This window comes from Dermacentor andersoni, chromosome 4 (assembly GCF_023375885.2).
Source record: "Dermacentor andersoni chromosome 4, qqDerAnde1_hic_scaffold, whole genome shotgun sequence".
Taxonomy (NCBI): domain Eukaryota; kingdom Metazoa; phylum Arthropoda; class Arachnida; order Ixodida; family Ixodidae; genus Dermacentor; species Dermacentor andersoni.
Window position 1 is genome coordinate 20,682,501 of NC_092817.1, and position 27,786 is coordinate 20,710,286.

The following is a 27,786-nucleotide window of genomic DNA, read 5'->3' on the forward strand; positions in this document are numbered from 1 at the left end:
ATCTTTAAACAAAGTTTTTGTCAATAGCAGTTTTAGCTCTTTGTGTGTACAATTCCTCAGGAACAACAACAAAGAAACCTTCTTTGTCCACAGGAACCAACCTAAGCTCGTGCTTGACGAAAAAATGCGACACACCAGTTAGGTTGTCTGACTTACAGGGCTGAGGTGCAGTCCTCGCGATCACATCAACACACTCAGTCACTCAGTAAGTCTCTCAGTCACACATCTTAGTCGAAAGTCTTCAGTGACCCAACGAGAAATGGATCTAGACAAGCTGACCTTTTCCGGAGGTGACAAATCAGGTTCACAGGCAAACTTTGGTCCCTTGCGCAGAGCGTTTTCGATGTTCCCTGGGAGTTGTTTATCTGGCTTCTGGCTATCCAGGTATCCACTTGAAATAAATTTCCTGGAGGACAACAGTTTCGAGATATTATTTCCCAAAGTGTGGGTCGGCCTAGACGGGCGTTCCAATTACTTTTGCGCTTCAAAGCATACAAGAGCGTTTTGGTGTGAAAGCGTCAAATGGCTTATTGAGTGAAAAAGCAGGCGTCTGTACCAGAGCAATGACACCTGAATTCCCATTGGCTTCGATGCCACGCCATGAGCGTGCCTCGTTGGAGCAGAGTGGGCGAAACTGTGTTGCGTGAGCATCCAGGGACGTAGCCACGGGGGGGGGGGGGGGGGGAGACTTATGGGGCTTCAGCCCCCCCCCCCCCCCCCTAAATTTCTTTCTGCTGTCCATGCACCGCCGACTAAAACAACCCCCGGCGCCGGAAATCATTCTGTATTTTGTGTAGAATGTCTTTTTCATGCTCGGAAAGACATTTTAGCGCGAACATTGCGAACGCGGACCGGATTTCGCGGCAACGCCCATGCACCGGGTGTCAACTGACGCAAAGAGCCCCATCAGAGAGTAAAGTTTCAAGGGCGTTTTGATGGAGAGCGGGCTCGTCGCGGCATCTCGCGGAGGCCGCGGAAACTACGGAGCGCATGGCTTTCAATTCCGAAACTTTATGGGTATAAAATTCTTATCAACTTTTGGTGCGAAAGGTGCATTGACATTTCCAAAGTTGTGCTTTAGCTTTTCAATTCCGGAACCTTGTGTGTTTAATGTTGTCATAAACATTTGACGCCAAAGGTGCATTGACTTTTCTAAAGTCGTACATCGAACCATACAGCGAGGCGATCCAAATCAACACACTATCAGACAGATTGACAAAGCATGCAGCGAGGTCCGCTGATACGAAGCGTTGTGGTATTTCCTTCGTGCCGTCATGTCAAAGAAAAAAATATGAACATTTCTTTCACCTGCGCCAAAGCACCCATGTCAAGACGCTAAAGCCAGCAAAGGTAACAACGTTCTTATTTATTTTTCTACTTTCACTTTTATTTGCGAGGACACATTGCGCGTCTTCAATTTTCTTGTTCCCGCTACCCACGCGCTGCCAGAGTCATCCAGAGCGCATGCGTTTTTCACGCGTTGTCCCGACCACCGCGCGGAGCACTTCGGTGCGCAATCGTTTTTCTCTGGCCGAGTGGATTTTCGCCTGGCAGAGTTTTGAACGCCTTCTGGCCAGCAGATGAGAAAAAGGAACAATGGTCGCTCGCCGCCACCACTGTGGGGACTCGACGGATTGCAACGCGTTCGCTTGAGCGCCACCTTTCCGGGAAGTGTTCTCTCGTCGATGTAGGAAACCGTGAAGTATGCGTTTGGTTCTCTGTGGACCAAGCGTCTCATGTTTTCTTCGATATTCCTTCGGTAGCGACATTATATGTGCCCAAAGTAGGCATTGGGTTGTGGCCAACATGCTTTCCTTCGGTTTTTTTTTTTCGGAGACCCCTTCCCACAAAAGAAAAAAAAAGGACATTGTTGCGGCGCAGCAAATCGTCGCATGGTGAAAGTTTGATTTTGCTACTTCTTTTTTTGCGAAACGTAATGGGCCACGGGGCGCTTCAGTTGTCGGATACTCTTACTATATTATTGCAATAGCAATTATATGGGCACTCCAGGCACATTCCTGCCATCGCTGTCGCCCGCATGTTCCGTATTGGGGCGAGGACTTATGGAGTCGCCATCTGTCGGAAGCGCCTCCCTTGCGTAGTATGAGGGATCACGCGGCACGCTCCTCGCAGGTTTGGCTTACGGCGCTCAGTAAAAACACCACGCGGCAGCCCACCTGGAGATTTCCGTAAGTACTCTCAAAACGAAGGAAGTTTTTTTACTGCTGAAATAATAATCTTCGGCAAAGTGAAATCACGGAATAGTTTACAGACGCTATCTCTTTACCGAATACGTACAGTGAACGCCATACTGCGCGCGGTCGCCGCGATGAAGTATCTCGAACCGGCTTTTTGCGTGAAAGGTAGGCAAACGCTGAGAGCAAACTATGTTAAATATGTTCTTATTGTGTCTGTAAAACGAAATGAAGCATAACAGAATGAAGCCTCAATGCAGTGATCGCACGGGTTCCCAGCGACCGACGGCGCGTCTGCATGCATGTTCGCGCACAATGTTTCGCTTTCGCTGTGTGCGCGTTTTCCCACCGTGCCGTGTGCTTTAGGTCACAGAATATGAGCATTTGACAGTACACAAGCTACCATTGTTGCGTGGACGCTATCAGAACTGTTCAAAAAGGGTATGCAATGCGCTCCGGAAAAATCTGAGTTTATCCGGATCCACGGGCGTAACTACAGAAACAAACCGAGCATCCACCTAACTATGGGTGACCAGACGTTTCCAGAAAGAAATATGATCAGAATACTAGGACTATGGTTAGAAAGCAACAAAAGAGCCACTCACACCATTGCGACTCTAAAGTCAAGCACGAGGAGCATCGCTAGACTAATAAGCAGAATTACAAAGGAGGTAAAGGGCTCCACGAAAACGAAACCATAACACTAGTCCAGGCTTTTATTCTTAGCAAAATAACATACGGACTACCATATCAAGAGCTAACCCCGTCGGAAATCAAAGAAATCGACCTACTAATACGTGGCGCGTATAAGGCAGCGCTTGGGCTTCCTAAGAATGCGGCAAACGAGAGGGTGCAAGCACTAGGCATATACAACACATTTGAAGAGTTAAGAGCAGCCGTTCTTATGACACAAAGAGAACGACTATGCCTCACAAGCACAGGTAGAAACGTTCTGTCGCGTTTAGGCTACCCATTGCGACCGCAGTACTCCAAGGAACAAACGACCCCAATGCCGGATCCAATGCGCAAGCGCATAGTGGTCTCCCCAATCCCACGCAACATGAACAAAACTTATCACACAGCGAGAAGACAAGCGAGAGCTAAACATCTTCAGAAAACCTTCGACAGTAATCAAGGCGTAATGTATACTGATGCAGCTAGATTTAGCAAAGGACATATAATAGTGGCAGTTCAACCCACACGCCATGGAACGCTTCACACATCAGCCTCGATACGCACTAGGTGCACTGCAACAGCGGAAGCAGCGGCGATTGCTCTCGCTATCGCATACAAGGAAAAGCAAAACAGCCCAGCTTTAATAATGTCCGTCTCACAAGTGGCATGCAGAATGTATCTACAAGGCAACATACCACAAGTCGCCCTTAAGATCATAGGCGACACCTTGAAAGAAGATCATGCAATTTTATGGTGTCCTGGCCACGAGGGTATTTCGGGAAACGAACAGGCACACACTCTAGCTCGAGGCTTTACTAACCGAGTTGGAGAAACGCACAACGATGAAAAAGACCATCGCCTACTGGTCCGCGATATACTGGAGCACCAGCGAAGAACCCGGCGACAGTATGCCCCACCACACAAACTACTCAATGTAGAGGAGGCGCAGAAATATGGAAGAATACAGACGGATACCTACCCACATTTGGGTAGGTACCATAAAATAAACCCAACCTTGTACACTAACTCTTGCCCATGGTGCGGGTCATGGCCTTCATTGCCTCACGTAACATGGAAGTGCGCCAAAGACCTCATGCCATTAATTCACCTTTGGTACTCACCTTGCTAAGGGAGCCCTGGGAGGCCATCCTCGCTCTTGCTGACCTCGAGGCCCAGAAGGGCCTCTTGGACCAAGCTGGGCGGGTCGCGATGGCCACTGGAGTCTTGGAATAGGGACCCAACCTGCACCGCTCCCTTCCGCCATTTTTTTTTGTCTCATCAATAAATGTTTACTCCTCCTCCTCGCGTATGTGCCTGCTACATACCCGAGTTGTAGCCGATGGCTGTTTGCCGGTTCTAAGTTTCGCGAGCAAAGCTTCACGCAGCTTCTTGTCCTGTGGCTATGTGTGAATAAGGCCGACATCTGGCTCCGTTGCGTACGTCCGGCACTGCGGCACCGAGCAGTAGGCTATACCTTGCTGCACGCCTCCAAAGGCAGCCGCTAACATATTATAGTACTTTCAAAAGTTGTCAAGCAGACACCCAAGGCGGGAAATCTTCACCACTTAGTCAGAACCGCAGCGCAGGTGGGACTTTACACTTTCGTTTTCAGCTCGCTTCGGCGCTTCCGAAGCAGCCGACGTGGCCGCTGTGTCCACGTGATCCCTCATGCCGCGTCACGCCGACGGTGACGCCAGCTTTTACAGTGGTGGAGCTCGTCCCCAATAAAGTCCAAAGGCGATAACATCGTGACCGGGCGCCGCATGCTGTACTGATTACTGAGCCGCATGATTACTGATCGAATTTGCTGAACTTGGAGAGACTATCAATTGTTTCCGATATTGTGAAACGCCGGTTTGGCTTCGAGACGCAATCAAGAACAAACGACGTGGAAAATTGACGAATGGGGTCATCTTCCCTCACGACAATGTCCGTCCCCACGTCGCTGATGTGGTTAATACAAAACTGGCAAAGTTCAAGTGGGAAAGGCTGCAACATCCGCCATACTGGCCAGACCTGTCGTCTTTCGACTTCCTTATTTTGGGGCAACTGAAAAAAACAGCTCAGGGGAACTAGATTCGTGTCGGACGATGACGTGAAAGAGTCAGTTGCAGGCTTTTTGAAGCAGCAACAAAAGGAGGTTTTGTTGCTGCCCCCCCCTCCCCCCCCCCCCCCCCCCCCCCAAACGAGATTTCTGGCTACGCCAGTGGCTGAGGGCATCGCCGCGACGCCACGTCCACAACGCGCCTCGACGAAGCAAATACGTCGATGCGACGACGCGGGGCGAGACGGGTTGTCTTCGGCAAGGCAGTCGTATGACGCGCGCGTGCGCGTGCCGCCGTCTCGCTCTTGGAAGCCGGCGCGCTGTTCGTATCTCTCTCTCTCTCTCTTACTGGGTTTACCTGCTGCGTATGCCTGTGAGCCTTGGTGGCCGCTGCTACTCCCTCGGGTCTCTCGTCGCGCAAGACGTCGGTGGCGTGAGGCGTTGGAACCGCAGACTGCTGCTGCTTGCTGGCTCGGGCAGCACGTACCGCTAGGGTACATTACTCGCAGCGCAGAACTCGAAGTACCGCTCATCGGCCTTCTATTCGACATTACTGCCTTCGCATTCACAACGCATAGGTGTCCTCGAATTCTTTTAAAAGAGGAAGTGGAACAACAGTGCATTTTTACGGCGAACTTGAGGGCGCATATTTCCAAACTATAGAGTGTCATTCTGGAAGTTATTGTGTGAGCTCGGAAGATATTTGATTGTGTGATTGGTCTTGCCTGAAAGCTGCGTTTGTAGGCAAGCTGTATGTTTATGAACAAAGGGGCATAACGCTCGCAAAAAAGAGCAGATGACTGTTTAAAGACCTATTTTTCGCTATACAATAAACTTTGCTAAACGAACCACACGCGCACACACGCGCACGCACACGAATGCACGAACGCACGCACCCACTCATTCGCAGACGCAAGCAGGCGCATACACCCGCAAGGTGAAGACGTTTCTGTTACGATGAGATGCGGTCTGCGTCTCTCTAGCAGAACAACAAAACGTCAAGGCCTTCATTTTCTTATTGCCGCAGCGGCTTTCGTACCGTCCTAGAATTCTCGGCTCGTGTTCGCTTCACGCAGCCTGCATTGCAGGCTAATTAAGCCGCTGCCAGGAAACACCGATAATTGCGGCCCACTAGATCGCGAGGGCCAGAGAGAACAAAATGCAAAAAGGGTAAGTGCCTCCGATTTAAGAGGGGCAAGGGCGCCAAGGGAACGCGGGGCGATCGTTTGGCGGTCGCGTGTGGCCGCAAGTGTGCGCGCAACCCAAGAAGATGCAATCAGCGATAGAACCCGCAAGCAACGGCCACGGGAGACCCTGTCAGCGCTCTCCGCGTCGCAAGATCAGCAGCCTGCGCGGTGCGGCCGTACACAGCTCGCAGCGCTGCCAGCAGGCCACGCGCAAGGCCCCGAGAGCAAAAAAGGTGAGGAGAGAAAGTTTCGATGCATACTTTGAAGTGGATTACTGGGCGAGGAATTCTCGTTGTTTGTTTGGAACTAGGGAAGGAGTAACCGAACTTCCGAAAGTTCGCACGTGGCTATAGAAAGTACCAAAAAATGGTACAAGAAATGATAAAGCCTCTTAGAAGTTTAGGTTAGGCACTGACCTGCATAGCTGGACTGGCGTAACTATATCAGTTGCTAATCAGAAGCGGTTGGACAAGGGGTGTTTCGACAGCGTTTCACAAGAGAACTTGTTTTCGTCAGGGACCCGACTTACCCCGAGGAAGACGAGCCCTCTAGCTTGTGTAAACGTTGGCTCCAGAGAAATGCATTCTTCGACCAGTATTGGTCAATCCATGTTTCGATTTATTTTGTTTATTTAGTTATGTGTCTTTGGTCTCGTGTGCGTACATGTGTGCTTACAAACTTGTTTAAAAGAGTACAGACACAAAACTTTTGCACCTCGTTTTCTTTTCTTTTTCTTTTTTTGTAGATAGTTGCCGAAAGCATTATATGAAGCCTCAATTGTTCGAATGTCCACGCAATAATGACTAATTTTACGATTTGCAGAGACCAGTTCAAGACGCACGCCAATTGAGTCATGCCTTCGTAGTTTTCGTGTGCTGAGCAGGTTTGCTCGTTACATCACGGAAACCGGAGATGACGGTCACATGGCATCGTACGAGGAACCGTCCGATACGGCGTGCGATGCGTCCAAGAGATGGATTCTCTGGCTGTTTAAACGTGACACAAACTGCTGGAGAGTTACTGAATGCAAATTTGGGCACGATTAGTCGTATGCCAAATCGCACCGCGTGTATCCTGTTTAAACGTGGTGCACGGGAACTGAACCCGCGCCATGACGGTGTCGCCGAACGCTGGGACGAGCGCCGCTGAATTAATCGAGCATTCTTTTCTTTTCGTCCTGCGCTTCTCCGCGTTCGACACGAGATTCGACACTGGATGTGTCCCTCTCACCTTCTGTTCTCTATTAGAGGGAGGCCGAAAAGCGAAGCAAAGGTCAGGAGGTTACCGAAACGCGCGTCCGGTTTGCTAGCCTATACGTCGGGGAAGGTGAGCAAGTGGACGTTAGATCCCCTGAATTCAAGATCATTCACGGAGACAAAAGCACTTGGGCCGTGGCTCCATGCCTCACAATGTGACGCCAGAAATAATGAACTTTAAGCAAGGTATGTCCACAGAGGTATCGATGAGAGCATGAAATGTCCTCTCTTGACGTGCTCTGTGTATTTCTTTGTTGACATCAAGTACAGATAATTTCATGATTGGCATAAGTACCTCATTTTCAACAGAGTGATAACTTAGGATTTGGGTTTTATACACAAGAGCTGTGTCCTAATTGTTGTTCTTCTCATCCTTCAACCTTCGTCGTCAGTTTTACCACAGCAATAGCTCATACAAGCCTATTGCCATTGATGATCTATGGACTTGCAATACACAGACATTTTGTTCATTTCTCGGCCTTACCGATAGTTTGCTATTTTCTTTGTTGCTATGTAGTTGGCTACCTCTGATAAGCGGTGTTTAAGAAGATTTTTCTAAATCATTCAAGCGAAATGCGTGATATTGCAGAGAGTGATGAGACACCGCTACAGTTTGTCTAAAGTCTACTTGAAAGTCAAGTGTAGGCATTTGATGCTCAATAGCTCAACGCAAATCGTTTTCAAAACAATTGACATGTTGAAGAATGAAGTCAAAGCACTGTTCAATATACCCCAAGTATCCAGTTCATATTGAGGATTACGCGCAGGTAAGAGAGCTACACATCCGATTCAAAGGATTTGTCTGCGCTAATGTCGCATAAATTGTGGGTCCTAGTCATATTGGCGCGTTTGTCATTTTTTTTTTACTTGCTGGCGCGTGCTTCTTTTTTCCTTCCCAATTTTTCTTGCAGCCTCATGTCCTTCTCATTATATGAAAGCTGTAATCTCTTATGATGCGCCAGCTGACTTTTTCCTCAGTAGTCGCGCAATAAAACGCTGGTAGGAGCAACGTGCATTAAACATAGATAATTGGGAACTGTTAGTTGTTTGTAAATGCGTGAAGTAGGCGGAGGCACTGCTGAGAAAGAAACTTTGTTTGCTTGTTTGTTTTCTTGCTTGCTTGCTCGTTTGTTTTTGTTTGTTTGCCTAAAAAATCCGCACCATTTCTATCCTCATGCAATCTTTAGTTTGAGCTCTCGTCCCTCACCGGAAAGGAATGCCACACACGCTGTCAAGGTAGAGTGTATGTAGGTCGGCAGGAAAGGGTGACAGGAGGAGAGTTAAAATCTGAAGTTAATACACTTTGCCTCACTGTCCAGCAGGAAACATTGCGGACAGCTCAGGAGCAGTTTACCAACCAAATGTGATCACAGGCGTCATTTCGGCATGTGTACACGCAGAGGGGAAGAAAAAGTACGCCTATCGCGAAAGTGGGCCAAATAATAATAAAAATACAGGTCAACCGTTAAAGAAAGACGAAAAATACAGGTACATACAAACGAAAGCAAAGGGGCGTTAGTACCAAAATTAAAAGAAAAAAAGAAAGACGCGTAGACCACGAAATTTGTAGTTTTACACTACGTGCCTCTGTGCATGTTATTTTTTGTACTTTCTCCAGCACGCGATACTTTCACCGTCGTTCCTTATTCTCCTTCCTCGACAGTTGCGTAAGAAGCGAGCTCGTCAAGGTCTGATACTGCCGGCTTCCGTTAAAGCGCTCGGGCGGAGCCCGGCCCGCCCCAGTGTCAGGACGCAGCTTTTTACGTACGGCACCCGACAGTCACCGCTATACAGCTATAGGTATATAGGCTCGTCGCAACCGCCAATCTTTCCGACCGCCGCTTCGGCACACTGACGGATGCCGGTCGCGCAAAATTGTTACCCTCGCCCGCCGATCCTTCGCGTGCTTTAGCGACTCTCTCTGCCGCCTATCTTTCTGTTTTCATTTCCTTCCTCTTCCTCTTCTGAGGCTCCGCCATGTTCAAGCGCATAAGACCCTCTGGTGGCGTAACAGTTACCGGTATTCACGCTAAGAGGATTCCAAGTCTCTCCACAACCTTCCACGACATCGTGGCGTGTGTACGTGTAAACAGCCAGGACTTTCTCTCTCCTGCATTTATTCATTCCACACTTTTCCTCTCTCCTCGAGAGACTTTCCATTTCTTCCTTGCCAGCCGGCGAGCGTCCAGGTTCTTGGCTGGCTAACGCCGCCGCCGCCGACGTCGAGCCCAACGCACGCTTTTTCGTTGCGCAGACAACCCCGCCCTCGTCGTGTCCACTCTCAGGTCGTCCAGATGGGACGACGACCGGCAGCTGCTGCCGCCGGCGTGACCGCGACGCGGACCCCGTGGGGGCCGAGCCCGACGCTACGGCTCGCGCTTCTCCTGCTTATCTGCGCGCACCCGGCTCACTGCTTGGAGAATGGCCTTGCCAGGACGCCCCCCATGGGATGGCTGGCCTGGGAGCGCTTCCAGTGCAACATCGACTGCACCCGCGAGCCCGAGAACTGCATCAGGTTAGTGCGTCTGTATGCAGCGACACGCGGGTATGCCGGAGGGTTTTTAAAAGCTGTGCTAGCGCGGGGGGGGGGGGGGGGGATGTCGGCTGATTTACTTTAACGCAAACGTATATTTGGGCCGTCGGCTCATCGATTACATACCGCTCGATAACCATGCCATTGCCGAGAGTCAAAACGCAACTAAGAAACAAGATCTGTAAGCACAAGAGAGGACATAATATTGTCTTCCAGTGGATACGTTCTCATGTTGGTATGGACGGCAAGAAAAGAGCGGACGCAAAAGAAGCGCTCTCTACTCAAGGCTACCAACAGTCAAAGCACCTGTTTTCAACAGACTTAGTATAATTCGTCGCCCCTTTCGGTCGCTATAAACCCCGCCACATGAAACATGTGTATTTAAACGTCTTAAGCGATTGGAAGCCACTCTAATTGATATAATAAGAATAGGATTGATTAGTACTTCACCATGGGAGTTAAAATTAGGCGAGGTACCTCTGTGTTACACACAGATTGCCAAGAAACTGGCGACGTGGAACACTTTACCTGCGCCTTTTGGCACTTCAATGTCGAAAGGAAGACTCTACATGACACTACAAATTACAGCCCACAACGGGAGAGAGAGAGAGAGAAAGAAGTAGTTCTTGTGGGGAAACGAGAAAAGGCTGGCACTATCTTCTGCAACCGTTGCGGGAGCACTGCTCAGCGCCAGCAGGGGGATGGATATGGGAGTGAAGGAGATAGAAGGAGGGAAAAAGGTAGAGAGTCGCCATGGCGGGACCAAGGCAAGAAAAAACGAAGACAAGCGCTGACCGCCAACTGTGGCCCCAATATAAGTCTTACTTTCACTAATTCAGGCATAGACACATATCCACGAGTGTGGACCACGTCGATGTTACTCTTTCTTGTGGCGGACGTGTTTCGCCGAAGCTGTAGAAATACCGGTTGCCGCAAGAGTTCCATCGTGTGGTCAATAAGCGCCGTTAATTGCCTTCTCTTCGTCTTCTCCTCGCTTTATCCTGCTGTGCGCGGTAATTTGTAGTACCATGAAACACATTAGCTCGGTCTCACACCTTCTGATTGGCAACCTGCAAAGAAGAGAATTTCCAAACGCGTGTGGCAACTGATAATGTTCGCTGTATAGGGGCGAGGATCGTTCGCAAGGAGTTCTACGCGACACCTGAACTCGTAGCCGCGTGGAAGCAGATTCCTAAGTGGCGAAATAGATGAACAGAAGCAGTGAGTGTCAGCCAAGACTACCAGGCCAACACCGGCTGTAATAGACACCAAGCAAGCAACCAATCAATTTCGGCCGGAGGGGGGGGGGGGAGGGGGGGACACTTCTTATGCGACGCAACATGGACGCGGAGACGTCGGGCAACGCAACATCAGAATCAGAATCGGTTTTATTCAGATGATTAGAAAGATTACAAGATGTTAATATACAGAAGGAGGTCCTGAAGTCAAAGACTCCAATGGGACCAATGGGATCACGAGCATGTTGGAAATCCACTTAGTGTGTTTGGCCCTTAACGGTTGTCGAAAATATAATTTAATACGAATTAAAGAGACGTGATGGTGACCAGCTGAATGTGAACTCGGACTTACTCTTTTAAGCCAGTTAAGCTTCCACTTATTCACCGACTTTCCAAGCCTTTCTGGGGAACTGACCACATATCGTGTAGGAAACGTAACGCGAACGGCTTCTCACTTTCTTCAAAAGAAAAAGAAAAGAATAAATGAGAGACCTGTCTCGCGTTTTGCGGTTGGTTAATCTAGGTCGATCGCCCGCAAATTGCTTCCGGCTGTAGTCTGCGCCAGAGTCGTGTAGTAAAGGCACTTCTGGAGAGTAGTAAATTCTCTTGATAATCTATCGTGTGTTGCGCGTGAATGTATAGCACCGCTTGACACAAGTTCTCGCAACGACTGATTTTCATTTGCGGCCTGATTTGTTCATATTGTGCAGTATATAGCAGCTTTATTTTGTATAACAACGGAAGTTCACTTTCGCCGCTCCGGAAGTATATGTAAGGCATGGCTAGGCCGGCCGAATGACACCTCCATGCCGCGAATCACTGCCGGCGTCGTGTGCAGCGAGCGGCTGTTCAAGGAGATGGCCAACGCTCTCGTGTACGAAGGCTACCGGGACGTGGGATACGTGTACGTGAACATCGACGACTGCTGGATGACGCAGGAACGCGACGTGACCGGAAGGCTGCAGGCGAATCGCACCCGATTCCCCAACGGCATCAAGCACCTCGCCGACTTCGTGAGTGCCATCAAAAGCGCGATGACCACCGCGATGACATGCAAATACACGAAACCAGGGAAGCGAGACCCAAAAAATGTCGCAGAATTCGTCTTTGAGAACTAACTATGAGAACGTGACATAATTTCAGCGTTACGGTACATTATGACATAATTTATGTTTGGTAATGTTTATTGTGACTAGATATAACGCCATTTGGGAGGATTCTGGTGCTTTATAGAGGATTCACTGCCCATGACAGAGTAGGAAACGGCGTATGCTAAAGAACAATACATATATGTTCCCAATTCAACATGTTGCGTACTACTTGCGAATTCGTGCTCAATAACACTTCCGGCTTCCGGTGCATCCGGTGTGGAAGGAGCACGATCGTGCTCGTTCACGATCGAAACGCGGTATAATGAGACCGAGGTATAGCACGCATAACAAGTATAAGAACAGTGGGGAGGGAACGACGACACGCTGGAAGAGAGGATGAAAATAATTAGTTGTGCTAATGGGGGGATGCCGGGCTGAATGGTCAGCTTTTGAGCCGACATGCCAACTTGAACGACATTCGGAACGAGGCTTGTTCTAGTCGTCAGAACATGTAGTAAATTTGATTACACTTGTACAAATACAAAAAAAAAAAACGTTATGCACGTCAAATTGAGCGAATGAGTGTGTCATTTTAGGAAAACTATCGTTCTAAAAATTAAGAAGCTAAGTAATTTCTTTAATTATATATCTTCTGAACGCCCTATATTACAGGATATAAGCAGCTGCTTGCAATATTATGTCTTCTTCTATAGAAACCGCATCACTTTAAAAGTAAGCGTTTTTTTTTGTTACAGTAATCTAGAAATTTATACCTTCTTTTTGTAGAGGCAATTTAGAAATTTATGTCCAAAGTCGCGTTCCTAACAAATTTTCAGACTGGAGACAATCTTACAAACAGATTTCGTCTTTGTAGTTGGAAACAATAATTTCCCCAAAAGTGCAAAAGAAAAGTGCAAGTTGACCAAGAAGTGCAAACTTGGAAAATCGATTGTAAGACCAGAAAACATGTCAAAACACATGCAAATGCCGGGTACAAAAGCTCATTTTCGCCTCTTCTTTCGCGCAGATAATAACATAAGCTGGCGAGAGCTTCTTTATATGCTTAGAAACTCAAATCGCATGAAATTAATAAATGTGCTTTTGTAACGAGAATTGTGATTTTAGCCCTGCATATCCCATTAAACAAATATGCTTAACAATAGGGACACCACACTGAGCTTTCATTTCATTTCATTTTCATTTCATTTTATTTGTGCCCATTTACAAGCAAATGGAGGGGACCAAGGTGGAGGGGGTCAAGGGGCCTGGCCCCCTTTACATATTGGCAGACCGGTGGCAAAGAACACTTTTGGAAATGAAAAATCTTTCACGTACATCTCGACTAAGTATAGCATGAGTAGCCTTGATATATAGTCATATCATAAGAAGCGAACTCCTCTGTTTCCTCTCTTCTCGTTCGTTCATACACACACACACACACACACACACACACACACGCACGCGCGCGCGCACGCACGCACGCATGCACGCACGCACGCATGCGCGCGTCGTGTGTGCATGTGTGTGTGTGCGTGTGTGTGTGTGTGTGTGTGTGTGAACCGCGAAGTTGGCGTGTGGCGTCCGACATCCGATAACTTTTGCACTTTCTAAATTTTTTTTTTCCGTTGAAGAGCCCAGACACCCAAGTTGATGTGAAACAGTTTCATAGAAGAGCGGCACGTGCCCAGTGGATTCGTCACGCTACTCGCGAAAGCGTGTGGCTGTTGTGCTGGGGAAAGCAAGTGGCTTGGGTTCGACTCGGTCTACCGGAAAATTCTAAAGGTTACCCTTTTTATTGGAGAGGCCGCGGAAAACGGTAAGAGACATAGATACGGAGAAGTGCATAAAGTAGCCCAAGAATGGTAATCGCATTAAAATAGGAACAAAGGGATCAGTGTGGAGCAAGTACTTTATAATCTGGCTCGTGCTGTATATGGTTGTCACAAAAATTGCATGAACAGCTAAGCAGAATGCAGAGAGACAGGCCTATCATGAGTCGATGTTCTGTTAGATAGCATGCAGTAATATTGAAAGCGGAGGAGAAGTGTAGACAGAACTAGATCTGCAATCTGGAGCGGGCTACACGCCAGACGGTATTGAAGAGCGGCCTAGATAACACGTGATGCACTCGTATTACTGACGTAATATTGCACTCGTATGCACGTATGCACGATGCACTCGTATGCACGTAATCTTGTAATCGTAACTGCAGACAAGTGTGTAACATATGGCTTAGTTTCTACACGGGTTGCATAAAAGTGGAAAAATTTGCTAAGGTAGGTTTGCAGAACATATTGCAGCATTGAGGGGTCACTATTTCTGCGTGCTTTCGCAGACCAAGGACCAGATGTAATAAGGGTGGCATTATTTTTTCGTCAGAACAGCAGCCTATCGCAGAACTTCTCGCACAGGTTTTTCACGTCTGCCAAAGTATAGTAAACAGCCACTCAAGAACTCCAAAAGACTGACAAGACACTAAAGTATTACTGGAATGCCGCTGCTCTGCTGCAACGGCTGCTTTATTGCTCTAGCATGGACTGATGTATTAGATGTTGAATACGTACGACGTCCTTGTTGTACCAACCATTTTCGATGCCTTGCAACAAAAGCGTATTTTACTGTGGCGTTTCTTCCTCCCTCCCCTTTTATTTATTTACTTCGTTCATGTCTGGTCATCTCAGATGCACGCTCGGGGCCTGAAGCTGGGGATCTACGGCAACGTAGGGACAAAGACATGCGCAGGCTACGCCGGCAGCTTGGGTAACCTGTACACGGACGCCCAGACCTTCGCCGAGTGGGATGTGGACATGGTCAAGATGGATGGGTGCTACGCCAGCATCCGAGACTACGAGAGGCGTAAATGCTCTCTTTCACTCCCGCTTAGACTACTGCCATAACAAATGCATCTTGCGCAAGCGGTGCACCCGGCATCGCTTAGTCCCGACTGACCAGCACGCACGCTGACGTCACTTGTGGCTAATGTTGAACAAATGATTATGATCATAGCGTTGACACCTGCGCTAGAAATGGAGCAGTGTTTGTATTTACATGGGGTGGAGTAGGTTGGAGGGATGATAAAGTTCAAGAATGTTTCACAGCTGACGTCATCTATTTTCCGCAGTCTCGCATAATATGGCGGATGCCTTCTCGCACGCACCTGCCATGCGACCGAAACAACCCGTCGTACAGGTGACAGAAAACCAGTGTGCACTGAGTGTCCCGCTATATAGGAAGGTCCCTGCTCCAATTGAAAACCACTGAATTGAATTCATTGGAGAAAGCAGGGGACGTCTACTTCCACCAGTAGAATGCAGCGGTTTCTACTTTCCAGAGTGCGGTGATAGCTCAAATCACCCGGGCCTTTAATCCACGAGGTACATTGCTAGCTACGGCAAAGAAGATACGCGATTCGGTATACCAGCAAGCGATATAGGTGACTTTACACAGAGCGACTTCGTACAGACCGTGCCGTTGAATGACGGCGCAACCACCATGAATGCAAATTACTCGAGCACGAACGCTGCGAAGGCTGCCTGCGCGCACGAAGAGCATTGAGCGACAGGTATGTGGGTCAGCGAAGGGTGTTGTATAAACCTCTGAGTACGCGCCCACGCTCCTTCCGTGCAATGTAGGCTCCTGCGCTAAGCGTTTCTTGAGATACCATTTGCAAAGCTCAAACAAAAAGGGCAACGCCTTAATTACCGTGGCTGCATTCTAGAGCAAAGCGGCTAGAGATCACCTGTTTAGCTTTCTTCGTGATATGTCCTGTATCTTCAATTGTTGTTGTTTTTTTCTTCCTCTTTTACGAAGTTCCGATCTGTGAACAGATATCGCCTTTCACACAAATCTCTCACTATTCACGTTGTCACCGCCTCTCTCCGGATGCGACTCCTGCAATTTTTGTATTTATTTTTCCAGTGTGGTCGAGCGTACGGCCTAAATGATTAAGCGAGCGATGTGTTTGTGTTGTGACGTACCATGACGGACTTCTTTCCGTATTCGTGAGTTACGCATTTGCCGCATGACACTCATAACTGACCTCATTCGCACCTGCCCGGCGATATTTCGTGAGGTTCGAAAATGACATGGTTGCATCTTTTTTTTTTTTTTTGTAGCACTTGCAGCGTGCTTATGCACAAAACAGGAGTAGCCAGGAGAAGAGATTTTATTTTCTTAAATGAGTCTAATAAAGCTGATTATTTAAAATTAGGTAAGTGTGGCACCGTCACAGTAAGTTTAACATGGCAGCATGCGTAAACGCAATTTGTCTGGCCGTCTTTAGAATCCCGGTCGTCTACATAGGCCATGCAGAGTTCAAAGCTGGGTCTAAACAATATTCGCAGCCGTTACCCCGGTACAGCTGAATTCCCTTTATCACTTAGAAAGCATATTTTTTTTATTTGGAATTGATGCATTTCGCAAGCCTCATGTTCCTAACTACTGCCGTCTGCCACCGCTCTTTTTATAATAAGGCTTCCTGCGGCACCGCTTTTTCGAAGAAGCGGTTTCTCGAAGGTTTTAGTGCCCAGGCGAAAGCACACACGCATAACATCACACGTTTCAAGGCTTCCCACAGCGAAACTGTGGCCTCTCAAAAACCACACAAAATGATAACTTGTCCAACAGACACCCGTTTCTGTTCAATAGATACTATATCAGGCGCTAAAAAGTGAGCACGAATAACCTAGCGATAACACCCCTCGCGGACGCGCAAGACTTCCTAACAGCGCATAACTCAATATACGGATGGGGAATGTGACAAGTGGGTAGGCGGTGAGGAAGGTCGTAAACGTAGGGCAAGCAACGCTGCTTTATTTCTCTGTTTTTTCATAAGCTGGTCCTTCGGCGAATCGCCTTTAAGTCGCACAAGCCGCTGCAGGCGAAGTGCACACGTACTGGCTTGGCAGCAATAACACGAACGCGCGGCAAGCCGCCAAGAAAGAAAAGCCGAATGACATTAACGTGCGGAGTAGCTCGGCTTCTAGCGCCTGCAGCCGACCGTGTATATGTGAACGTAGTTTCTGAGTGTGTACGGCCATTACTGCCTGAATCACAACAGGCAACACGCGGGGTTGATGTCGAGACCAACACCTGCGCGTAGCGCTGGAAAATTCCTCCGCAAACTTTCGTACAGTGGTGCTTGCTGTATTTTCTTAAGACTTAAATCATCATGTTGCATTTCCTGACCTGGAGAAGACCTTGTAGCTGACTTCAATATAGGAATGCAAATCTAACGTAGGCATATACAAGCATTGATAAAATATATCGCATGAGCAGTGATACTTACTAGTAACACATTAATGATCCGGTGGGAATTCTATAGCTCTCAAGCAACGTAAGGCTGGATAAGCCGGCTTCAGCCCACTGCACTGCAGTATTTCTGCATTTTGAATTCACTTCCTGCGTTCATGAAGTCGCCTATTGCATTTATATTAATGGCGGTTCTTTTTACACCCTCCCACAGTGTACACAGATTTCGGTGACGCTATCAACCGGACTGGACGGCCGATGGTCTACTCGTGCAGTTGGCCTGCCTATGAAGTCTCGTATGGAGTTAGTGTAAGTTCATTTTTAGAGATCACCGCTTACAACTCTGTTCCATGTTCTATGTTCAAATTCAAAGCATGCATGGCTTATAGTCGTGTTCAAATATTGTGTCTGGTTTTGTCGCGAGGAATAGGACGAAATGTTGTCTGTTCTGCCATTGCGACAAAAATTGAACTTTTCGTTGCGAAGAGGCGGCAGTGTCAAGTGAAAGTCGCGCTTCAGAATAGTGCATACCACATGAAGGCCTTCGAGCCACTCCTTTCTATACGTAAAAAAATTGCGGCAGAACTAATGCGCTAGCATTGAATCAATATAGCGACGCAACGTATTGCAGCGGTCGAAACGAGTTAGGATTCAGGTGCGTACTGCAGCGCGTCTCCTCTTTCGCGCTTCGCTAAAGACATTCGGTGCCATATAGCACCGCTGCAGCGAAGCCTGCCTCCGAAATTCGTGCCACGCCGGTGCGTGCGAGCGCTTAGAAACGCGCCATGCGGAAGCCAGGCTCGTCTCTCATGCTTATTTCTGCACACGCTGCGCCATCTAGTGGCACTGCCGAGAAGTCCGCGCGTGGCCTCCGAGACGAGAAGTGTGGCGCGCCAGTGTCTGCGAAGGCTGAGAATGGTTCCCTCGCTTGTTGCACAACCAGTGGTACATGCTCAGTGACCCAAGTTGAAGAGAGGCTCATTGGAGAGCGGTACATAGCCAGTGCATTCATGACTCAGCTCGCTAAAGCGTTGGCGGGAAAGAAGGTCCTTGTAAAGCGGCACATATACCCAGTGCATTTGTGGCGCAGCCATCCTCTTCTGGCTCACCAACTCTGGGCTGTCCAGCAGGCCCACGATGCGGCCGAGAGGCTCGGCCTTCCGGTTCCCACGTGGGAGCGACCCGCTTCGTGAAGGCTCACGATCTGCAGGACTTCATTAAAGTTTTATCATACCATACCATACCATCTAAAGCATCGGGTGGCTGTGTTTGAGGAATCCTTGCAACGAGGGTTCAATTCCACCCATCATCAGATGAATTTAAAGGATCTTATTCGTCCTTGTAGAGTGGCACAATCCCAGTGACGCATATCTAGTTGTCCAAGTCAAAGAGCGTCATTGAAGAGCGGTACATTCCCAGTCCAGCATCTGCAGTGGCCCATGTCGGAGTGAAAGAGGTTCGTTGAAGAGCGGCACATATTGTCGGTACACAGTGCCACACACTCAGTGACAAACGGTGCGGACCAAGACCCCTGCGTCCTAATGGCTGAGCATAACCTTCACAAATTCGCATGTTATTCGCGATGATATGACTTGGAGCTTCACTTGCGAAGTGCAGAGGCACTCTCACTGTACAGAAGTACAGTGCGAGTGCGTTAAAATATTGCGCGGAGACGAAGACGCTCTGCACTGCTCTCGACAAGCTGAACAATTATTCGCTTTCACAAGAGATATTTCTAGGCTCTTGTTGTTTCTATAATTTAGCTTTCTATAAAATATCTTACCACTTGCTTCTACAAACTTCACGGGAAGGCATATTTCACTTAATTTGCAATGGCAATAGCCGGCAGGCTATTTATTTACACTAGAATGAGCAGCCCTAATGACCATCACTCTGCCTGGTCCTCTCGCGCTATGAAGGCCCTTTTAATCTTCAGCACAGATACTGGTCTCAATGGGATGCTTTAGTATGTGTACTTTAGTTTGTAGAGTCTTGCGGTGTGTAGGTTGTGTATGTGGTATTGTATGTGGTATATCGCTTCGTTTTTCATAATACCCACCTGGAGTTGCATGCTAGGCATGCCGCCAGGCAAACCTCACCGGGATTCGTTAAAGAGAGAGGCATCTCTCTTTCTCCAACCTCCCCGCCTACTCCTTTGGCAGCTGGGAAGACAACCGGTAGTTCTTTAGGTTATCCTCTCTCCACTGTCTCCACTACCGCTTTTCGAGCGAATTTAAAAATTGCACACTTGGAAGGTCATCTCATGTGTTAGTTTGAAAAATTAGCTCAAGGAAGAGGAATGTGTATGTGGGTGCATAGTGTGTATGGCGTAAATTGCCGCAGCGCGAAGCACTGGTGCGTACTTCTCTTAGCATTCCTTCGTGCTCTTCTACCCTTCCTTCCGCACATCACATGCTTCACTCTGAAAAAATTTACACCATGAACTTAAACCAATTCGCCAACATCGCTATTCTGACGTAGTGAGCAGTGTGTTTTTGTTAGAGGTGTGTGAATATTCGAGATTTCGAATACAGATCGAATAGTCATTGCTATTCTATTATAGTATTCAGTTCGAGGATTGACCATTCGAACGTGTCAAATATTTGTTAATTTTTTTTTCTTAATGCTGTAATGTAGGAGAGGTTGGAAGGACGGGTGATGCCCGCTACTCCTTCTCGCTTAAGCAAGCAGTACATCTCGAACAATATAGGGGACAGGAAAAGGTGTTGCACTCTATTGGGAAAAAGGACTTACACAAGTGGAGACTCTTCGAACTATTCCTTTGAAACAATACACGGTGCTCTAGTATTTCAACTAGCCCCTTAACGAGAACTACACTCTAAGACGTGCGTAAGGTGACGTGCTGTTGGTCTGTTTCACTCGGCACTCTCATAGCGCACCAGATACGGCCAGCGTCCTTTTGTTTCTCGCCGACAAACTACTCTGTTGAGCGTTGATCCAGTTGATAACGGCATTAGATGCATCAAATAATGTAAATAAGCCTTTTTTTGCCATACAGACTTTCAGAAAACTTATACGTCACTTTGTTTAGAAATTGCAAATATTAGCTATATGTTATTCGATATTCGGAGGTTTTTCTCAAATATTCGTGCTCGCTTCTATCAGAAAATTTCGCTATTTGAAGTCCTTTGTTTTTATCCGTTTGCATGCTACTGCGCTTTTTAATATATGGACAGACTTGCCAGAAATGTGGCCACGCTTTCATCTGGAGTTTAAATCAAAGCTAGCGCTTGTGTTTCAAAAGGACGGTACGTTCCATACTGAAACTACTGACAGCGCAAAACGGCACGAAGTGTTTTGATAATGCGTGAAGTGTCTGTGTTTTTCTAATGCGGCTCTGGCATAGTTATCACGCTTGCAGCACATGATCAGTGGAACGCTTGTGCGCTTGGTGTACACACATTGGACCAGCGGGCGGATAATTAGCCACGGTCGATTATCCTCACAGCAGTTGACAGCTGAGACATCCAACTGGGTAGAGGTACACCGATCGATACCTGCCTCAAGCACACCAAACAAAGAAACGAGTGTGGTGTGCATGAAGAGACACCGTTGTCCTTTGCCCCATTCTTTTGCCAATGTCTACGTATTTCGCTTAAATGTCGTGCTTCTCACACTTGGCTTTTTAAGTCAAACACCAGGACAGGCTTTGTTATCGTGACCTTTACCTTTTGCTTTTTATTATCTCCAAAATTAGTCGGCCACTGTGATGAGACAGAAGGTGTATCGATTGAAAGAGCGAAGCTACTTCCGCTGTTCGAAGTTGGGAACGAAGCACAAAAGGACGCGATGTCAACTGACACACGTCTGACAGCTGGCAACTTGTTCTGTGCACACTGGGCTCACTGTGAGAGACACACGAAAAAGTAACAAATGTGGCCTGTGCTGGGATGAAGCGTGTGATTGGCATTTACAATTGGGCAAGGACAACATTTCAACCTAAGGAGTCGGATAATCGGCATGACAAAAAAAAAAAAAAAAAAAAAGGCATTGGTTATCTTGTGCTATAAGAACCAGCCTGCCTGTGTCAGAACGTTCTGCTGGAAACCAACTGTGCTATGGCATTTACAAACTGCAGCATTTTGCTATAAAATGCACCGCATTACCACGACTGAGTCTCACGCTCCCGCCGAGGTGTTCTGCCATTAGCACAAGGTCGCGTGCCCGGCTCAGTGTCGCGGCAGTCGCATCCGGTGCGGCAGGAGCGTCTGCATCGCCTGTCACTAACACTGCCGCGCACGTTGAACAGTAAGCATTGTCGAAATACGTGCAGATCTCCTAGGCGACTCGCATAGCACAGGTGGGATGGACAACGTCTGTTGCGGCAATTTAAATGACGTAAATGCAAGTAATAAACGTGTTTAGTGCGTTCAATCTCCCCAACCTTCGAAAGAGTGTAATCAGAATCAGAATAGTTCTTATTGTGATTATTAGAAAGATTATAGTATATTTGTATAAAGAAGGAGGCCCCGAATTCAAAGACTGCAATGGGACCTCCTTTACAAACTAAGCGTAATAAAGCACATATTAAAGCAGTTTCAATAAATCGTTAAAAAGGAAGAATTACAGGATTTAGTGTGAATAACATAATTAAAGAATTAAATGTACATAATTAAGAGGCGTATAAAAAAGCACTGTAGGATAATCTCGTTGAACGCTGATATACTAACAGTATAAATGACATGACGTAAGAAGCATAATTGGCAAACTCGAATACATATTGACACATCAGAAAAACAGAGAAAAAATTGAGAGGCATGCACGACAGAAAGAAGGGACACCACAATGCTAGACTAACAACTGACATATGTCAGTTGCTAGTCCAGCAATCTAGTGCTGCAAACAGCAACCTAATGGTATCACAATGAAAATGAAATGAAGGCACACTGAAAGAATGGTTATGAGCATGAACTAGGTATCAGTATAGCACAGAATATATTCTTTTCGTTGTTTCTTGAATTCGTGAATTTACGTGTTTTTATATCTAATGGTAGTGTGTTCCAGAATGCGACAGATAAAAAAGTGACCCTCTGCTTGCCAGAATTAGTATGCATTTTGGGTAAAATGAAGTTGCTATATATTGCAAACCTGGTAATATTGTTATTTATGAGAGAAGGTTGCGGCACCAAGCTATCGCATCGTGCGTAACTCATTTGTCGGGACAGAAAGGTACCGAGGTTATATTTAACAAGTTTTTTTACTGAAAGAATGTGATTAGTTCGTAAAAGATATGGGGCGCTGTAGTTGTAAGGGCTGTAAGAGAGAGAGAGAAAGCAAGGGTAGGAAAGGCAGGGAGGTCAACCAGAACAGCATCCGGTTTGCTACCCTACACTGGGGGTGGGGGAAAGGGGAATAGAAAGAGGAAGAAAGGGAGAGAGTAAGTACTGAGTACGTGTGGGAGGGACAGCGTACACAATGACACTATAAGCGGTCTCTTAAGCCCGTGCACTTCAAGTACCGCACTAGTGCACGAATCGCTTTTCGAGCCAGTGACGGTTGTGGCCACGGTCCGAGTATCTTTGACTCGGTGAACGGTCTCGAGTCTAGCCCGCAGAGAGAGGCGTTGGACATCGTAGCGAGGGCAGGTACACAATAGGTGCTCGATGGTCTCCTCGCACCCACAGGAGTCGCACATCGGGCTCTCGGCCATTTCCATACGGTAGGAGTATGCGTTCGTGAACGCCACTCCCAACCACAAGCGACACAACAAGGTTGTTTCGCCGCGGGAAAGGCTAGATGGCAGTTGTAGCCGTAGCGTGGGGTCGAGTTTGCGTAATCTGCAGTTGAAGCCACTTGAAATCCAGAGATCTTGGGACTTCTTGCGCGCAAGTAGGCGAAGTTTCCTGGCAGCGTCCGACCTCGCCAAAGGTATTGAACGCGTCTGGGTATCTTCGTGGGCACACCGGGCAGCCTTGTCAGCTAGGTTGTTGCCGACGATGCCACAGTGAGCAGGAATCCACTGAAATATAATGTGGGGTCCTCTTTCCAGAGCAAGGTGGTGCAGTTCCCTGATTTCAGATGTCATTTGCTCGTAAGTTCTGTGACGTAATGCGGACTTGATGCTATGAAGGGCTGCCTTAGAGTCACAAAATACGACCCATTTTTCTGTTGGCTCTTCGGTGATGTACATCATAGCGGCATGGAGAGCTGCAAGTTCTGCCGATGTAGATGTAGTCGTGTGCGACAATTTGAATTTAACTGTAACGTTCTTGGCTGGAACGACGAATGCGGCAGTTGAGCTGGTAGGTGAGGTCGAACCATCCGTATATATATGTATGCGGTCATGATACGTCTGGTGCAGTAATAGGAGTGTAAGTTGCTTCAGAGCCGGCGATGGGCTGTAAGGGAGAGAGAGCAAATGATAAAGGAAAGGTAGGGAGGTTAACCAGGACTTAGCCCGGTTGGCTACCCTACACTGGGGAAAGGGAAAAGGGGACGGAAAGATTAAAAGAAGAAGAGAAAGTCTAGTGGGTAATAGCCTGATTCTATAGGAATTGCAATGGGTTTAAAGGGATTACGTAAGTGTTTCCCCAAAGAAGTAACGCCGTAGTTTATGTGGGAATGAACAAATGAAAAGTATAGGGATAGTAATATTTGATGGTTAATTATGTTTCGTGCTTTTAGGAGTGCCCTGATCCCATAGGTAATCTTCTGTTTTACTTTAGATATTTGTTCAACAAATTTAAGCTTTCGGTCTACTGCTACACAAAGATAATTACAGAGAAAACTTGCAGGGATAGAACTATCGTCAAGAAAAATAGGTGGAATGGAGTGAAGTGTTCATTGGTGGGTAGTCAATAGAGCAAATTTTGTTTTCAACGGGTTTATCTGTAGCTGGTTGGTATGGAACCACTTCAGCAGCCTGTATAAATCGACATTAAGGTTGGACAATAGAGTTGTAAGACACTCATTAGAGTTAATTATAGTGGTATCGTCTATATAAAGTATACATTTTGAGAAAGAAAGGCAGTAGGGCAAATCATGGAGATATATTACAAACAAAAGCGGACCCAATATGGAACCCTGGGGCACGCCAGTATTACTGAACATGGTGTTAGAATGAACGCCTGGAATAGTTGCTACCTGTATTCTGTCTGTTAAGTAATCTTGTAATAACGGCAGTACTGGGCCGGTAATTCCTACTGATTCAAGCTTATGAAGTAAGATATGATGATTTGTTTTCTCAAACGCTTTCGTTAAATCCACAAATACAGAAGCTGCATAATTATTCTCATCGATAGCGAGTTTTAGTTGATTGGTTAGCGCAACTAGAGCAAGTTCAGTCGCATAAACCGGGCGAAAGCCGTATTGGAATGATGAGAAAATGTAAAATTTTTCTAAGGTAATTAGTTAAGCGTTTTTCAATAAGCTTTTCAGTTACCTTACTAAAAATATGTAGTACACAGATGGGGTGATAATCCGAGATAAAAGAGTGGTCACCTTTCTTAAAAATTGGGGTGATCGTGACTTCTTTAAATTTGTTGGAAACTGTCCGATTTAAACATGATGTTGATCATGTCTGCAAGGATATTAGTTATTAAGGGTCCAATTAATTGCATACGAGTAGCGTGTAATTTATCAATGCTGCTGTCGGTTATTTTCATGTTGTTTATAACCTTTAGAACTTCCTGGCGTGTAGTTGAAAATAAAAGGAGACTGTGGCGGGCGGTAGGGCACCCGTTGTCTGTCGTCCATTGCTAAAGGAGAAATCAATGAACGCATCAGCTATTTCTTCGATGGTTTTGAACACCTTGCCCTGATGAGCAGTTTCTGTTATACTTTCGTGATTGCTTGTCCTATTTAAGGAGTTAACAATTTCCCATTTGATTTTTACCTTTTCACGGTATTCCAAAAATTTTTTTTTCGTACCATGTTTCTTTTTAGGTTCTTTTCAATGCGACAGAAAGCTGGTTACAAAACTTCTAGTACCGAATAGATAAGTTCTTGTTAAATGGTTGTCGCTTGGTTTTCTTGTAAAGATTATCCATTTTGCGCATTAACGCTTCGAGCTTATCCGTTATCCATGGATTCTCAGGTGACGCGAATTTCTTTTTGTATTTAACTTCATGGTAATGATGATCAAAAAAGGATTTAAGCATGCTCTTTGTAGATCATTTGCAGAAAAGGTTGGGGACCAGTCAAGATTCGTCATGGCTTCAAGGAATGATTGTTTGTGGAGTAAAAACTCCGTGTACGTGGTTGTTTTTTCCGAGCGGTGAGTGCAGTGAAAGTTCAAAAATATAGGATAGTGATCAATCATGTCGGTCATTAGAGCACCTGCTTCTAGTGGATATGCCAAATTTGATAGTGCATGGTCAATTAATGTACCTATGGTGTAGTTAGTACATCCTATAGGTATTTTCTTGACAGAACACTTGTTTCTGTGCTCTCTGAATTTTTGGTGAAATCTTCGCCTTTTGGGGTGCCTCACCACCCCGCCTTGCGGCCATGGACGCGGAGCATGCCAGAGGCCCGCCTGGCCAGAAGTCATCACGGCTGTCAACCGCAAGGAAGCGAGTTGGCTCCCCCAGCGACGCCGAGGACACCGAGCTGTATACTCTATGTCGGAAGACGGCTCATCCGACGACGGCTTCATACCCGTCCGGAGTAAGAGGGCGAAGAGAAAGATCGCCAACACAGCGCCGTCAACTCCTGCGAGCACAACTATGAAGTCAAGGCCTGCGCGCTGGCCACACGTCATCATCTTTATGCCGGAAGAACCGTCAAGAAACCTACGGTTGCTGAACAGGCAGGCCTTATCCATTTTTCTGGAACGTGTGGTGCCGGATCAAATTAAAGACATCAGAATAAACCCACGCAAGAATATATTCGCCATAGACGTGTACAACGTGAGTGCGCTTGGAAAACGTCAAGAAATCACGGAGCTAGGCGGAATCAAAATGCGCCCCTTCATTCCGATCGACGACACATAGATAGCCGGTGTAATTTACGACATTGACATTGCCATTCCCAATGATGATTTACCTAGCCTCATCAAGCCGGCAAACGAGGGCACGATCATTACGCAAGTGCGCCGTCTTGGGAATACGCACTGCGTAAAAGTAATTTTCAAGGAGGATTGTATACCATCCCACGTTAAAGTCGGACAATTTCGACATACGGTTCGACCATTCATCCAAAAGCCGCTTCAATGCCATCAGTGCTTCAGGCTAGAACACGTCAAGGGCGTGTGTCCCAACTTGCTACTGTGTCCCCGTTGCGCTGAACCTCATGCAGAAGAGACCTGTGGTGCCACAGTTCTGAAGTGCGCCAACTGTAGCGGCCCTCACGCAGCCTCGTCGAAAGACTGTCCCCGCATCAAGAGGGAGCGCGCTGTTCTGAAGCAAATGGCCAGAGACAATTCGGCCCACAGGGAGGCAGCCGAAGTAGTCCGGCGTCGGCGTCGACGTCGGCACCGTCGTACGTCTTCAAAGAAGGCGCATGCGCGAAGCGAAAGTACCCGCTCCACTACGGTACCACTTATTCGCGCCGCGAAAGGGCCCACCACTTCCACGAGGGAATCAGATAAGACTCTTTCTTTAGAGGAATGGCCTACGCTACCGAGCCGCTCCCTTGCTAAGGAACCTCAGAAGCTCACGGCCCCACCGGAGCCTTCTCCGGCCATTGATGATTCACCTAAAACAGATCGCCAAATCATGTCGGTGCTACGTTCCCTCATAGAGACTATATGAACGATTTTAGTTGACATGGGGACACCGTCTGCTCGAAGCGTACTTAAAGTGCTGGACGCCTTAAGCCCAGTGCTTGAATCCCTCAACTAGAATGATGGCTACCCATACCCCATCCTTTCCAAAAGAAGTCAAGGCAGCGTCCGTCATACAGTGGAACGCCAGAGGGCTAAAATCACGAATTTCGGATTTCTGTCAGTATGTGTACACCAATGTGTTTCCACTCATCGTCATTTGTGAGCCCAACTTGTTGAAACCAATCAGACTGTCAGGGTACGAATGTATCATGTCATCAATAAATAGTGCATTCAGCAAAATCATCGTTTTTGTTCGTCGTGAACTCACCTATGTTTTGCAACCAATTGCGCCCCACGACGAGAATCAGTATATATGCATCACAGTTAAAAAGAACAAACTCTTGTTTACTCTCATAGGCGTGTATATATCGCCTTCCAGCAAGTTCGATACTAAACGATTAGCGGATATCTTGAGTGTTTGCCCCGCCCCATGGGTCATCATAGGAGATTTCAATGCACACCATCCAGCATGGGGAAGTACAAAGGCAAATGCAAGAGGACAAAGATTATCAAGCATCACCTACAACTAT

The 27,786-nt window shown here is 47.1% G+C and overlaps 1 protein-coding gene across 1 annotated transcript in view; it reads left to right on the forward strand.

Moving 5' to 3' along the window:
• Positions 1-9,564: 9,564 nt before the first annotated feature.
• LOC126535992 (alpha-N-acetylgalactosaminidase-like) overlaps positions 9,565-27,786 on the forward strand; it is a 40,007-nt gene continuing 21,785 nt past the window's right edge. The window contains exons 1-4 of the mRNA XM_050182873.2: positions 9,565-9,872; positions 11,967-12,141; positions 14,901-15,075; positions 17,684-17,778. Of these exons, the coding sequence (XP_050038830.1) occupies positions 9,652-9,872; positions 11,967-12,141; positions 14,901-15,075; positions 17,684-17,778 (666 nt within the window). The 5' untranslated portion in view covers positions 9,565-9,651. The remainder of the gene's footprint in view (positions 9,873-11,966; positions 12,142-14,900; positions 15,076-17,683; positions 17,779-27,786) is intronic.